This window comes from Clavelina lepadiformis, chromosome 7, assembly GCF_947623445.1.
Source record: "Clavelina lepadiformis chromosome 7, kaClaLepa1.1, whole genome shotgun sequence".
NCBI classification, from domain to species: domain Eukaryota; kingdom Metazoa; phylum Chordata; class Ascidiacea; order Aplousobranchia; family Clavelinidae; genus Clavelina; species Clavelina lepadiformis.
The window spans coordinates 1938664-1954793 of record NC_135246.1 but is presented as its reverse complement, the minus strand read 5'-3'; the positions used below and the strand labels follow the sequence as shown (position 1 = coordinate 1954793).

At 36.7% G+C, this 16130-nt stretch overlaps 2 protein-coding genes across 3 annotated transcripts; both read left to right on the top strand.

Annotated features, from left to right (window-relative positions):
- Positions 1 to 559: 559 nt before the first annotated feature.
- On the top strand, positions 560 to 3478 carry LOC143465219 (popeye domain-containing protein 1-B-like). Its single transcript, XM_076963410.1, has 6 exons — positions 560 to 1227; positions 1548 to 1749; positions 2083 to 2231; positions 2453 to 2561; positions 2708 to 2839; positions 3121 to 3478. The coding sequence occupies exons 1-6, from the start codon at positions 1109 to 1111 to the stop codon at positions 3256 to 3258; spliced, it is 849 nt and encodes a 282-aa protein (XP_076819525.1). The 5' UTR covers positions 560 to 1108; the 3' UTR covers positions 3259 to 3478.
- Positions 3479 to 7261: 3783 nt separating this feature from the next.
- On the top strand, positions 7262 to 14233 carry LOC143465953 (uncharacterized). 2 transcript variants are annotated; one of them, XM_076964497.1, is made up of 6 exons: positions 7262 to 7521; positions 8881 to 9160; positions 9948 to 10409; positions 10593 to 10840; positions 11602 to 11826; positions 13057 to 14233. In XM_076964497.1, exons 2-6 carry the CDS (start codon positions 8937 to 8939, stop codon positions 13995 to 13997), a joined length of 2100 nt encoding a protein of 699 aa, XP_076820612.1. In that variant the 5' UTR covers positions 7262 to 7521; positions 8881 to 8936; the 3' UTR covers positions 13998 to 14233. The 2 variants fall into 2 exon arrangements, with proteins under 2 accessions (XP_076820612.1, XP_076820611.1); XM_076964496.1 differs by having other exon boundaries at positions 8116 to 9160.
- The last annotated feature ends 1897 nt before the right edge of the window (positions 14234 to 16130 follow it).

Here is a 16130-nt window from a genome sequence, read left to right as displayed (position 1 = left end):
GTATTGCGATTTGTTAGTTTAAAGCTTTTATTGATTGTGGGTTGCCTAATTGGATGGTTTACATGGTTGTCGCAAGGTGTGTAGGCTAAACCTTGTGTGAAGAATTAGTATAAAACCACATTTTTAACTTTATCCTTGATAAAAGTGACAAATTTAACTCACAGAATATCAGCCAAACTTAGAGTCATTGAATAGTTACTGAATAACAGATTTTTTTACTGTAAGTTTTAACTGTTTTTGTACAAAAATCTTTCTGTTGCAAACATTTCACTTTCAAAGTTTCTTCCACTACATGCATTCGACATATTGTGTCTAATGAGTTTTCTGCAAAAACATACTAAAATTCAGGACTGCACTGCTGTTAACTGACTCCATACGTTCAGTACTGCCGATTGAAATATTCAGCTTGCGGTAACGACAGCGGATGAAGTTCATTGCAATATACGGCGTCTGCGTAGCAGCAGATAAAAATAGCACCAAGGACGCATGCAGCTGTTTGACGTGCAGTAAATATGTCGAAAATTGACGGCAGTAGGCGCTTGGCGAATACTGGTTGATCGTGTCAACGATTCTTTCACCCGAGGAGATATAGCAGATACTGTAACGTAATTCATGTCAAATAAATCCTCTATAGTTTGAAAATATGACAGTTGGATGCAGAACAGGATAAGATCAGTGTAGCTAAATTCCAAACTTTGTAGATGTGTTTCTAAAGAGTAGAGTCGCAGTTTGTTGAAAGTTTAAAAACTTTAAACACATTGAAAATGTGTTCAATATGATTGCTTAAGATCAATCAACCCTGAAGGCAACTAACAGATATAGTTGAGATAAATAGTTGTAGACCGAGCAAAGAATTAACTTTAAAAGTAATCTAAATACCTATTTCTGAAGGGATAGTTTATTTTAAATTTCTTGAAACACTATTTTTCACGTATACAGTAGGCGATGTTTCTCTGAAATTAGTCGTTGTTTTAGAATATATTTGTTTCTGTAAAAGTTTAACACTTATTTTTAAAAGCCCTTGCAGAGCAAGTTTACAGATTCGGACTTTAGTAATCTATTTACATATTCCAGGTTTTAACGATAAGCTGCAGAGCAGGACAGCATCATGAACACAAGCTGTCAAAGTCCCGGGGACTGCACAGAATGGGGACCTTTGCAAAGCATCCCATTTCATGTTGGCGCCGCGTTATTCGCAGCTGCTTTCTTAGTGCCTAATTCATTCAAGTACGTGAGAAGTTTCTGTTTCACTCACCTAAAACCCGTCGCTATTCCAATAAATTTAAGTCATACTAACTGTAATAAGAATGCGTTGGATTAGATAGCCTTGTGCAATGGGATGTGCCGATAAATTAGCTCAGTTCTTTCGATGTACAGTATATATCAACGATTCGACAAACTAATAACTATAGGCTTTATAACTGAACGGCTAACTTTTTAGCTGCAGTGCAAAAGGTTAACGTTTCCATGTCAGCACATTGTCCGCCATCGTTGAAAGCCAACTAAGCTCAGAATTAGTTATAGCCTATAACTGTGCGTTGTTTCAGACACTACATTCTCACAACTCGAACCGTGTTGATCGGTGCTGTCATTGCTTTCATAATATGGGGGGTGGTGGATTGGTGCACGTACGATGTCCTTTTCTGGGGAGTCGTCTTCTTTATCCAGCTGCTTGCTCAGCTCGGCTTTGTTCTCTACTCCATGAGACATGTCAAGTTTCCGCCGGAATTGGAGGATCTTTATGTCGATGTGAGCCTGGGATGATTGTGATGCTTCATTGTCTTAATCAAGCAAGCTCAAACTTGTTTTAGTCATTATTCTGTTTGAAACTATTGCACTTGAAAAATTTAAACGTTCGAAGCTTTAGCCTACGGTAGGTGCATCTCTGTTTAGGACAATATCAGCAAATGACTTTCGCACTCGCGCTAACCTAGCCTAAGTCTAACTGTCGCAATGAGCAAATGTAGACAGAACAACTGGAACGCAGCAACAAAACCTGCTCATACATTTCTTTTCTGCAATAAGCAATGATTTACACTTTCTAATGTACAACGTCAATCTTGCAGTGTTATGTCTCGGCAGGTATTTCAGACTTTCGATATTTCACGGCAAGATTTCAAAGCTTTGGTGAACCAAAATTGCAAATGGGTCAACATATTTCCTGGAGATAAATACGCAGTGGAAAATTACACAACAGTAGAAGCTCGCGTGTCTCTTCTGGTGGCCGGGTGGTGAGAAATTTATCATTGTTCTTTCAATTCAAAAGCGTATTTGGCCACACTTAGTAGCTTGACAAAATTGACACACATAAAAATTGCGAATTCAACGGTTGCATTTCAAAGCTATTTTGTATGCATTTGAGCTTTGCCAATATAAATGTAATTATACTTTAAACTGCAACACCCTCTGCTGTTGCCATCCAATAAGCGACCATATTATTGTTTACTTTTAGTCTGAGGGTGACTTACAAAGGAACTTATCTTCACGACATCAAAGAAAAGCAATTCATTGATTCTGTAGAATGGGAAAGCACCCAACTGCGCAGAGGAGAATTATTCCAGGTGAAGCAAAAGACAGAAAAGCGTTTCATTTCTAGACCACAAAACATCCAATGACGTTTTGCTGTAAACTGTTATTATAATATTGTAGCTTATTTTAAGCAAAAAATACTGTTTAAAAGTACTGTTTTTACATTACTGTTTCAAAGGTTTCCATCGAAGCAATAGACCGGTGCTTTTATCTCTGCTGGAATCGTGAGAAGCTTCAATATTACCTGCAAGCCAACCCCAAGCTGCACTCTGCATTCGACTACATGAGAGGAAAGGACATTATAGACAAGGTACCGGTAAATCGTTACGCGCGATGCTTTAGTAAAAAAACAGTTCACTTGCAAAACAAAAACTAATGAGGACTCTATGGCTTGTTGGGTCATTGTCTGACGATTTGAGTTCGGCGCCCGCGTACATCATACACAGATACAGCGGACGTACATAGAAGTATCATATCATAGAAGTGCAACGAATACATTAATGCTGGTGATTGCTTGTCCTCAGCGCCTGAGTTACTATAGACTACTAACAATAGACTTGGTCTATCTTTAATTTAACTTTTTATGAAAAGGTTTATCAGACGTCTGTGAATGGAAGCAGACGAGCGCAAGATCAGAGCGGAGCAAGAGACGAGAAGATTGTGAATGCAATTGACATCCGACAAGGTCTGGCTGTAGAGGACCCGACTGTTATTTACCAGCAGCAGTAAAGTTTTTGATCCAAAGATTGCCAATTGTAAAAATTCAACAAATTGAATTACTTCGTGTTCCATAACAGAGGTTTTTTGAAATTTATGAGCAAAATTTGGAAAAAATTTCCTCAGAATAATTGGCATATTCTTTGTAGTATTTTTACCTGAGTTCTATCGACTACAAATCTGTTAAATTTACCAGTTTCGTTGTTTTTGTCATAAATTTCTTGAGCCATTACGACTCAGATTGTTATTATCTGATAAGTTTTAAGTGTTCTTAAGTAGATTGTAAAATATAGGCATACAGTATGACCGCATCATAATTGTCGTCCCGCACAGTCTATGGCAAAAAATAAACGACTCGATACGACTCATGAAATAACAAGCACGGAAGTGACTGGGTACATTTTTATTTGTAGCCCGATCATAAATTTAAGGGATGAAACTTATACCGGTACACCAATTAATTTTCATTAATATTAATGATTTCTTGGACGACAGCAAATCATTTGTGGATGATCATCATCATCTGGCACCCAGGGAGTTTGTTCTGGATGTCACTAAAATACTTTATGATACCGCTACATTAGGTTCGTATCAGGGCAGGGTTGCGACTCCTCTGTAAAAACGGCTGATAATAACTCATACCTCAAAGGCAGCAAGAAAATACTGAATGATGGCCTGAACGTTGTCGTGAGCTACTCAGCCATGTCAACAACAGTGGAACAGCGCTACGAGTGTAGACTCAAACAATTGGACTTGACTTAACCTCAAAGTTACTGCCGCTATTAATCAGCCTTAAAAATATCAAGGCTTTATGGCTTTTGTTGAGGAACAAACACAAAACTTCAGCTCATTCACTTCCAATTACAACTTACAAAACGTCACAAAACGTAGGCGAGAAACAATACACAGACGTGAAACAAACTCTACGCAAGGTGCCCAAGGTTTAGCCTATTCTGATCTCCTGAAGGTAACTTTTGAAAATTTCGATAACATTTATTTCAAAACTTAATTAAACAATGCCAAGCATATATTATGTAGCGGCTAATCCTGACCAGATTGGCAAAATCTGATGCGATGTTTGGTATCAGCGCCCCCAAAAACTACCAAATCCGTTTCAAAATTCAAGTCCCCAAAAATCCTAGATACCTGTGTAGTAATATAAAGCATAAAGTCCATTACCACCGTTTCAAGGTAATAGTGACCTTCCATCAACCACCAAAAATAATAAAGTGCGAGTAACACCAATAATACCTTTGTAAAACAATAGAAAACTAGTTGTTGGCCAGCCAACTTCAATACGGATCGAAATATTGATGTTGCAGAGATAATTAATTCTCCCAGCTAGGTCTCACTTCTACGCAGATGGACGTGGCAGTGCCAAATAATTTCCAGGCAAGCTTTGTGGCGGCTACAATCGGTTGAATATATTGAAAGCTCAAGACAATACCAAGACAGTTTCTGATGATTTCCGGTTGAAGTAGTCACGTGATTAATCTGAAAAAGGGTGACTGGGCCGGTTTTGGGTTCGATTTTATCGAGTTTTTTTATGTTGGGTCCCGTGCCAGAAATGGCTCATCGCGCTCACTCAGGCGTAAAGCCAAAACGATCTTGCCCTTTTTTATCAGAAAGTTGTTGTTTATGGCGTTTCAAATTTTTTGCCATAAATTGGGAGCTTTTCTTGTTGGCTTGTTTAAATAATACGAGCAGTCTTGATTTGATTGCATTAGTTTGATTTTTTAAATTCAAAACAACGTTTGTAAAGGTCGGCGTTTAAAGTGGTAAAGTAAGGTCATGACGTGTCATGCACCTAATTACTTCAAGAAACACTGGGTTAAATCATCTGTTAAGACAGACAGGTCATCATCATTGTGACTTAACAAAGCGATTTTAGTCCACTTTTTAGCTTTGTAATGGCATAAAGAATGAATGCTATGTCAAACCAACATGCCAAGTGCTAACACAGAAATACACTACACTGTATTCCATCGCGCAAATTACAATCTGGTAGAAAAAATGGTTTTATGAAATTTACCATGCGTTTAAATATGAAATTAATTTTGATTCACTAATTATTAAAAGTTTTTGGGGTGAAAAATCACAAAATATTTGGACTCATCTCCTTATCATCTTAACCTCATCAACTCACCTCCTCCTCCTCCTGGATAAGATTTAAGGTATAGGCTACACTGCAGTAAAAATACAGCCTTAGTCTATTATAATTAGGCATAGTTAAGGGGGTCCGCTAACAGCTATGAAATTGGGCCCTGCAGTATAAACTGTTGAAATGCGCTTTAAGAAATAAGTTTCCTGATTTGGGGGTTGTGAGACAGGTTTAATCGAGTCTTGGATAAAGATCATGACTGAAATGTTTGCGGAGTCGTTGGGTCCAAGTGCGACTCGGCTTAAAATGTTGTTGCATGCTGCATCGCTTATGCTGATTGTCGCAGTTTGTTCAGAAGGAAGTAATTGAAGGCAACAGGGAAGCCATAGCTTTAAAGTAAATCAGTTGATGCCAGTTTTCATGCAATATTTAAGCCTACCACGCGATTATGGAAAAGCAATCAGTCAAAGAACATTGCTTTTTATTCAATATAGTTAGTTACTGTACAAAGCGGTTATGAAAATATAAAAGCAATTTTGTTCTTTCTCTTAAATTTTCTCACAATGCGGAAACATTGTTTTTAACGTTCAGGTCTGTGTTGTTCAAATCAACCAAGTCAAATTGACATCTTTCAGCCACCGCTTTGTACGCCTAATTCTTCTGATACTATTGACGAGTAGTTGCACCACGCGGAATGCTTCTTCCACATCTTTGGTGTCAATTTCTTTGCTACCGAGGCCTTTTCCATAGAAACTACTCTACCGTATTTACTCTGGCCATTCACTACCTTTCTTCAATCGCCAACCTTCCTTTGATTACGACAACAACCAAACATTCCAACAATATCCCGAAGGAAGCCTCTACATCCCAGAAAGATTGATCCACCTCACTAAGAACTAACATCATCCTCTGTATGTATCAACCTTCTTCTGTACATATCCATATACTGCGCTCTTTGCTAAAGTACGTCATCCGCGCTAAATACCGTATAATCCAGAAACTATGTCCACATCCTAGTTTATTATTTTTATGGATAACTCGCTCAGTTGCGAAGGTAGGCCGGGAAGGATTGAGGGAAATGTCCTTGTTGCAACATTACGTCAAGTTGTGCGCGTGATTCCTGTTGTTTATCACAAACTATTTTGTTTTGCGACCCCATTTTAAAAAAGACAATTCTATGTGACCCCTTAATTGATACTCTACACGTTAATGACATCAAAACAATAAACATCCCATTACAAATCTCAAGTGATATTTTCGTCTTTGGCGAAATCATAAAAATGCGCACAGTCCACGAAGATAACTGCATGTACAGCAATAAAAGAACTGCGTAAACATTAAAGTGAATAAAAAGTTAACAAAAAACAAGTCAATTTTTAAAATGTAATTAGTTTCACGATCCCAAAATTGCATTTTGCACGTACGTTGTCGCGAACCATAGTTTGAGAAGCCCGGTTTATTACATAACGTCATAATTTGCAAAAGTTCAAGTTCAGTTCAGTGATAATGACAACATGATTATTTATGGCAAATACAGAAATTTGATTGTTTTTGACAGCTGGTATGACAAACATGTTTGTTTGCGAATTAACCTTACAAAATTACAGGTTTGTACAATAACTAAATTACAGCACAAAATCATTTATACAAATGATGGACATCTTATTGTTCGCACTGAACTGTAAATCTTTTGCTCTTTTGATTTCAGAGTGGATTCCGAATCAAAATCGTCACATAAACCTGTCAAATCCATCTCCATTGCGAGCCTAAACGCTTGATAACTTCCTTTTGTGATGAGCGCATTTTTCTGCATGGCTACCTCTCTGTTTCTTTTCTTCTTTCCAGCATATGAACCCTTTGCTGTCGTTTGTACATAGAGAGACATTTGAAACTACGTGAATCTGTTTCCAAAGATAGAGCGGTTTAACGTTGTATTAGTGTTCGTAAACCCTTTTACCCGTAGATTGGATTCTTAAAATCGTTAATTTGTGTTTGAGAAAGGTTAATGATCGAAGGTATTAAATGAAATATTGATCAGGTTCTCGTTGTCGAGTGTAAGTCAGCTTCAACTGTAAGTTTAGACTTTACAGTATCTCTAAGCGGGATTCGCAACCCTTTTAATAGTGTCTAGAGACAACTGAGACCAAGAACGGCAAAGATAAGAATTGCTTTTGGTGAGTGTTATTAATTCATAAAAACTCTAAACAGTGTCTAGTAGGCCTATATACAGTACAGATTCGTTAAGAAATCTGCATTCAATAAATAGTCTTCGTTAATCTATTAATACCTGTCCGGTTATCAAATGCATTTACGTGGTAAAGTGAAAATTCAGTAACTGTAATTTTGCATTTTATCTAAATATTCTTTACGTAACATCACAGATATAACCCAGTTGATTAAAAGCCACAATCAAATCTCTAATAACCGCACTTTATCCCAACTGAAAGCTTCGATTTTATGTAGGGTTATTGTCTAGAATTCCCACTGAGCTTAGCTGTGCAATTTTCTGTTTGAGAATATACAGTAACTCTCAAGATGTACAATTCTGGTTTGCGACCGGCACAGAGAGTAACACAGTGAATTAAACATTATAAAAATATTCAACACTGGTTGGTTTGCAGATCGTTTAAGATAAGAAATTGTATTTTCTGTTATTGTATTAATCTTTTTGTTTCATCCGACGATATTAATCTACATTAATCCAGCGGACCCGCTAATTTAAGTTTTCATTTATAACAACCCAAAGATTTATAAAAACTCGAATTTAGGAAGAAGCCCGAAACACTGACAACACCAGAGTAAGTTTTAAAGCAGCTTTAAAAACTACTACCGTTTAATAATTAAATATACAGTGGTGACTGGGAGTTCGTGAGTCATGAAAACGTTTCCATTTTCTGGCTAACACATTGGCGAAGTGAACGTAAGTAAATGTAAATGTAGTCTAGAAAAATGTGTATAAATAAATTTACAGGTTGTTAAAAGTTTGTTCTTCAATTGCCAAAGTTGTTTGTGCTATAAAGGTTGAGTATGGGTGTTACCAAAATCGCAAGCTTAAGTGTGGCTACTTCATCGCGTCACAATTTTGGCAATGGGTTTCTTACCAGTGCATGACTGCAACACACTAATAGCGCTGGTGTTAAAAGACATTTAGGCTATAATGCATTTGGAGATAGGCCTACAGATTTAGCGTACAGAACGTTTGTAACAGATTGATTTGAGTTTCTTTTATATTATCAACCCAGCAACCTTATCAATTATTAAGCCGGATTACAACACTGCATAGCTGAAAATTCATGTTAAATGTTTACATTGACTTAGCTCAAATATTGATCTAAAACTAATACATAAAATGTCCTACAATGTTTTTTTAGGAATTTCTTTAAATTGTCTAGTTTTCGCAAAGTTACCAGCGGGCACTGCGTTGTTATTATTAAATTATTAACTAATGAAATATTAAATTAACCTATATAGAAAGATTTAATACTTTAACAAAGTCAGGGTATATATTTGTGAAATTAATACATTGTTGATAGGGTTTTTATAAAGCAATGTTTCGTTTTTACTGCTTTGTGGATTAAATTGTCACAAAATGGCTACAACTTTGAAAGCTGCAAATCATGAAAAAAAACTCGCGTCATCTCTTCCAATCTACCCAACATCCAGTTTTGTGACCAGTTGGGATGAAGAAGATTTACTGGGATGTGGAAGCTTTGCTACAGCCAGAAGATGCAACCACAATAAGCTGGGAAAGGTTGTTGCCAAATGCTTTCACTTTAAGGGACCATCCAAAGCTAAAGAAAAAACCATGGCGAAGTGAGTATGTCTTTGCTTTATATGTATTTGCATTACTATAATAAGATTCTATTTGCATTGTGCTATGCTACAGCTTAGGTGCGAAACATTGGAATGCAATGGTTTGAATTTCGGGAAGGATTTTTTTGGAAAGTTTACATAACCTCAATTTTTTCATTTAAGGTGGAGAGGATTCTATTTTAGGTTAAGTTAAGAATAGGCCTACGTCTAGAATAAATCCAATTTTATCCGTTGTTGCTGTTTTAAGCTGTGGTTACGGTAAATTAAACTCTGCTCAAAGTAGCTTGGTACCATGGTAGCAGCACATATGGATTGTTCATGTTGCAAGCAAACGAAAGCATTTCTTTAGCAAAGTAAAGCAAAATAAAGTTTGTCTCCGTCAATAACAGCGGTTGTAACTACGTAACAGTTTAACAATTAAAAATTAGGTAATTGCTTGTAACAACAATAACTAATGACCGTGATAAAAATCACAAAGCTGTCTTCGTTGTCAAATGAGGACGCAACATTTTAGCGATTTGGCCCGCCCGTCACTCGATAATGTCCAAAGAAATGCGACTTACACCTCAGTGGTAATTTCCAATGTTCGTAAGTTGTAATCTTATACACCTGTAAGCTGCGTAGACTTCGCGTTTGTGGTTCTTTTTTACAGTGGTAGCGGCAAGCTAGTCGTTATAGCAGTGTTAAGCATTATTATTTCTTATTATTGGGAAGCAATTAAACATTACATGCGTTACATGCTAACAGTCTGATATTTCTCTCCTTCACACCGAATGTTTATTTTCAGTGTTACTAGAGAGATGAACGTCCTCTATCGGCTAAAACATAAAAATATCGTTCGTATTTATGGGATCACTGAGTGGAGTGATTGTATTGGAATCATCATGGAATATATCGATGCTGGCGACTTGGACTTTTTTCTTTGGATACAAGGAGATATAACACACATACCATTGCTGCTACAAATCAGATTTGCCCGCCAAATAAGCGACGGTTTAAGTTACTTACACCATCATGATAAGAAAAGGTCCTTCGTTCATTGTGACTTAAAGCCTGAGAATATACTTGTTACTTCAGACCTGACCTTGAAGATTGCAGATTTTGGCTCGGTTGCGATTGCTAAGGCAACAGGAGTAACAAAGGGATCTATTACCGTCACTCAAAATACTCAACATACTCCCTTCTATACTGCACCGGAGCTTTTGAGAGACTTACTAAGTGACAAGAAGCCATACAATGATGTTTACAGGTAAGAATGTTTGAAGCTGTGATGTGTGACACAGGTAATTGTGCTACTTAGAACATAACACTTTTATATCGTTTATTGCTTTGAAAATGTTTCTTTCAGTTTATTGTAATAATTGTACTTTAAAATATGAAAGTAAGACATAGTCAAGTCATTTATGTCTAATTGTCTATGTTGTTATCTAAGCTATGGAATGGTGCTCTATGCAATCCTCACCAGGCATCCTGCATTTTCTTCTGACGATCCTGTCAACCCTGGCCTAATTATAGAATTGATTATTCAACGCGGACAAAAACCAAGACAACAATATCTCGATGATGTTAAATCATCATTGAAGAACAAACCTGAAGAGCTTGAGATCTTTAAGTTTCTGGAAGAGATCATGATTCAATGCTGGGATTTTCAGCCCAAAAACCGACCAAGTATAAAAACAGGTATTGCGCATACTTCACAGTTACTTGAATTTTTCCATTTTAACGTAGGATGAAGCTGTACATGTAATGCGTTTGGCATTACAAATACCATTTGCAGCAACTTAAATGTGAAGCTTGTACATACTTACTTACTTACTTGCTTAACTTACTTGCGTGTGTGTTTGTGTTGTGAAGTCGTCTGGTTGCGCCTGCACACTGAATGCGATTGGTGCACGTCGACGTAAGCGCACCGGAATAATGTATGTCAATATTTCGTATCAGAAGTGGTCTTATCAATGGGTGGTGGCTCCATGTACCGGGACTATACGCTAACAAAGTTACATAAATCACGTTTGTATGTTTAACTGGTGTTGCTGACGACAATAAAAATTTCTACGGCAAAAAAATGTTAACAGAACATTCATACCAAGTTGAAATAGCGCATGTTAATGATTAACTTAGTAAAGGAATAATGGAAAGCAAAAATTTAAGTTCAAGTTTACGCTACATATACAAGGTTAAGGTTACGTGCTCGATGGTAGTAAACTTACCCTACCGCTCATGACATTTGTGTTGTAAAAGCAATTGCTTAGACAACATTCCAGTACATTTATGAGTGCGCCGTCAGATAAACAGCTGCAGGCAATTCTTGCCGGGAGTTTCCCTTATAGGACAATTGTGGGGACGCAAACGCACTCAGCGTACAGAAACACCTTAGTATGAGTACGTATTTTTAAATTTACACTGATAAACTGTAGTCTCTTTACATTCCCTATCTTCAGTCTATGAGGGCATTGATGAAAAGCTGCGTTCGTTGAATAAATCTGATGTCACCTTCCACATATCTGACCTTAAAAAGGATGAGGAACCTGAACCAACACGAAACAGCATGAAAATAAAGCTGAGTGAATTCTCGCCTCCTTTTGAAGTAGGACCACAAAAACCAACTGTTGTTTCTCCTGTTGAAGTACGGCCACAACAATCTATCGCACGTTTGCCAATTTCAGGTTTTGTAGGCTATTTCTATATTTGTTTTTGTTTTAATCCTTTAGTATGTTTCTAAAAACATATGTAAAAGTTCATTTAATTATGGACACTCTTATTCGTTAATTGCAGTTTAACCAAACTTTCAATTTGTTCTACCAATAAAAATGAAGATAGTCGATTTTAATAGCGCTTCACAGTTCATATAGGCTACGTATCTTTTTACCATACAATCGGCACGCGCATTTTAAATTGTAATGACTTAGAAGACAGCAAAATAATGAAAACTACAGTTAGCTTATCTAAGGTTTTTTTTTTGTTTTTGATAAAAATCGCAACAGCTTAGGTCCGTGTTGGAAAAACTGGCATCGTTTGTGTTAGGGGCTGCGTAGCCTATAACATGTGACCTATCTGGTGGCCGCACGTTTTAAGGCTGTTAAAGATATTTCGTTTTCGGAATGAGTTGTAGGACTAAAATTTTATGAAACAATGCTATACTATCGTACGTGTAACTAAGGATTGCAAAGAATTATAATCAATAAATTCAAACAGAGTTGTAGCGGTGACTGATGTAAAAAAAAACATTTTTTGCTCTGACTTCATCACGAAATAAAAAACAAAAATAGAATGAGGAGTCTTTTCTGCTGGCTCACAAATGTAATATTTTTACATAAAAATGGGAATATGACTTCAAAACTTTAATGGGATATGACTTCAAATATGAATTTATGAATTTTGATGAAATTGCAGAATATATTGCGTCAAGCCAATTATCATATAATAATTAATCAGCCGTAGGCGTTGGGTGTCAAATCAAACCGGCATCAAATTCAATTTTTTAATGGCCTATCGCCCTATAGCCTAGTAATAGTTAGTGCTTTGCTTTTGGATTGGTGAAATGTTTAAGAAAAACTCCCTTGCGTTCGTATTTGAATTTTGCAAACCACAAAAAGATGTAACCATTAAATTTTTAACTTTTGTCTTTTACGTTGTATCACATAGGCTAAATTTAAATATTTTTGAACGCTTGAGCATTAAACTTTGGTCAATGGAATTTTTGAACAAAACAAGAACCAACGTTTGCTTTATGGTTGTGCACAAAGTATTTATTAATAAGTTAATCTTGTAAAATCTGAAATCTAAATACCGCTTAAAACGTTTATTGGCCAAATGGAGCTGGGAAAACGGAGTGGATACAATCATATATGGCTAGATTTACGAAAACAATAAACACCTTACCTTTTGGTATGCAGGCCTAGTTGACTTCGATGACTATGATTATCAGGATGATGACAGGGACGATATGGATGATTTTGACTCCCATTATTATCAGGATGATGACAGGGACAATGTTGATGACTTTCAGGATGATCATGATTATCAGGATGATGACAGGGACAATGTTGATGACTTTCAGGATGATCATGATTATCAGGATGATGACAGGGACGATGTTGATGACTTTCAGGATAATCATGATTATCAGGATGATGACAGGGACAATGTTGATGACTTTCAGGATGATCATGATTATCAGGATGATGACAGGGACAATGTTGATGACTTTCAGGATGATCATGATTATCAGGATGATGACAGGGACAATGTTGATGACTTTCAGGATGATCATGATTATCAGGATGATGACAGGGACAATGCTGATGACTTTCAGGATGATCATGATCATCAGGATGATGACAGGGACAATGTTGATGACTTTCAGGATGATCATGATTATCAGGATGATGACAGGGACAATGCTGATGACTTTCAGGATGATCATGATCATCAGGATGATGACAGGGACAATGTTGACGACTTTCAGGATGATCATGATAATCGGGATGATGACATGGACAATGTTGATGACTTTCAGGATGATCATGATTATCAGGATGATGACAGGGACAATGCTGATGACTTTCAGGATGATCATGATCATCAGGATGATGACAGGGACAATGTTGATGACTTTCAGGATGATCATGATTATCAGGATGATGACAGGGACAATGCTGATGACTTTCAGGATGATCATGATCATCAGGATGATGACAGGGACAATGTTGATAACTTTCAGGATGATCATGATTATCAGGATGATGACAGGGACGTTATGGATGATTTTGACTTCCATTATTATCAGGATGATGACAGAGACAATGCGAATGACTTTTATGACCAAGATTATTAACATGATGACAGGGAAAAATATGGATGACTTCGTTTACTATGGCTATTAGGAAGGTGACAGAGACAACGTAAATGACAATTGTTGATAGGTACAAAGTACTTGTTAAGATTTCTATGCTGGCCATGCTACCGCCATGTGCTTTCTTGGTTTTGCATTGTGATTCGATTGTGGAGTATTACGTTCATGTTCATGGTTGTTTAAAATACAAGAGATTCTGCCGAACGTCTTATCGACTTAGATCAGGCATGCACAACTCAAAACAGTAAACGGGCCGTTTTAGCGAAAAAATATTTTTCGCGGGCCGCGTGCTAACGTTGTTGTAACTAACGTGTAGCCTACTTTATATAATGTGACCGATTAACCGTTGAATAAGAGATATCGTTGAGAAGATGGTTACTGTCATTAAGAGACGGTTGCCTCTCGCACTACAGTATGTAGTTGTTTTTAACGCTTATCGGCGGTAAAGCATCGGATTCGTTGATTATATGTAACTGTAACCGTGGAGAAAATGCCTGAATGAGCGAAATCACGGAATATCTCGCCGTATGTTGCAGCCGTGTGTTGGGCCGTATGTTGTATGTTGGGCCGTATGTACGTATGGCCGTTGTACGTATGTATGTATGGTATGCCGTGTATGCCGTGTGTTGTTGGTATGCCGTGTGTTGGGCCGTATGTATGTATGTATGGGCCGTACGTACGTATGGCCGTATGGCCGTTTGTACGTATGTTGGGCCGTATGTTGGGCATGCCTGACTTAGATCAATCCATAATATCACGAGAGCGGCGATATTAACCACATTGACGACTCAATGCACAGTTTAAACATAAACTCAGACATTTTAAACTTAAGTATTGCTACAGAGCGAACATGCATACTTTGACTCATATATAGCCTGTAACTAATCCACAAGCTTTACAAAAAAATTTAAAAACTTTTTGACAAAAACATTAAGAAATCTTACAAATTATTGCCGAAAACTGGAAATGTTTTTTACTTCTTTTGCGTTTCTTATTAGATCCATGGAATTTTGCAAGCGAGGCTAAGGCTTGTGCTTGGTGTGGTTAGAAAAAACTCCTGCTGCATCTCGTTTGTTATTTTGCTTGCAAAATTGTAATTTTTGTTTAGTATATTATTATAATATGTGTACAATAATTCAATGCTTGAAACACCATATGTTTTTCACATGATTTTAATTCTTCACAGGAACGTATATCAATGATAATTGGTAGCCCTCAAAAGTGGTTTACAAAAAAATATTTACTTTACTCTTTTTTACATGCACTTTTTCCAGGAAAATTTATTTAGTTCAGTAAAACTTAAACTTACCACTCTGTGAGCAATTGATGTGAAGCACTTGCCTGTTTATCAGTTTTTGAGAAGTCACAGAACTGCAAAAAACATGAAGTGTATATTGTTAGTATCAAATGCTGCATTTAGTGAAATACGCATATTATAATGCTCTGATATGGGCACCACAAAACAAAGATTGCAGTTAGTACAGTACTATAAACATTGCATATCAAAGTTACATACCTTGAGACTAGGATCAGTGTTGTAAAAGAAGTATTTGCACTGCCAAAACAAAGAACTTAGTAGCATAGCTCATCACCTCTAAATTTCGAAGATAAAACACTTTCATTTTTTCACCTTTAACATTAATGTGAAGATTGGTAACTCTCATACGTAGCCCATAACTGTTTTAAAACATTACATAAAATTTATAATAACCGCAATATCAAGAATAATAAATACCTTATTTCCTGGGTGTTTGGCACTTTTGGAACAACAGATGGCGGTGTTGAATGTTGTAAAAACGTTAAATGTTGTTATTAGTCAAACTAGAAACTATTGTACATTACAAGTGCAAAATTACACACCTTAAATCTATTTTATACGAGTGCCAGAGACACTCAAAATACAAAAGAGGGGCTTTCTGATCCCCCATCAAAAATACATGTTTCGCTCAAGATAAACTTACAAAACTTGGCAGTCTTGGATATCTAGCCTATTAAGGAACCTTTTCAGATATTGACTTTGCATGTATATCTTTCTTATAGGGCACATTTTATTTCGAGTTTTTGCCTCATTCAAAATTTAGTGGATATCTTTTACATGCCAAATGGTTTGAATTA

Coding starts and splice junctions, on each gene's coding strand:
- LOC143465219 (XM_076963410.1), top strand. CDS start 1,109: ATGAACACAAGCTGTCAAAGTCCCGGGGACTGCACAGAATGGGGACCT. Junction 1,228..1,547: donor TTAGTGCCTAATTCATTCAA/GTACGTGAGAAG, acceptor GCGTTGTTTCAG/ACACTACATTCTCACAACTC. Junction 2,840..3,120: donor GAAAGGACATTATAGACAAG/GTACCGGTAAAT, acceptor TTTTATGAAAAG/GTTTATCAGACGTCTGTGAA.
- LOC143465953 (XM_076964497.1), top strand. CDS start 8,937: ATGGCTACAACTTTGAAAGCTGCAAATCATGAAAAAAAACTCGCGTCA. Junction 10,410..10,592: donor CCATACAATGATGTTTACAG/GTAAGAATGTTT, acceptor TTGTTATCTAAG/CTATGGAATGGTGCTCTATG. Junction 10,841..11,601: donor CCGACCAAGTATAAAAACAG/GTATTGCGCATA, acceptor CCCTATCTTCAG/TCTATGAGGGCATTGATGAA.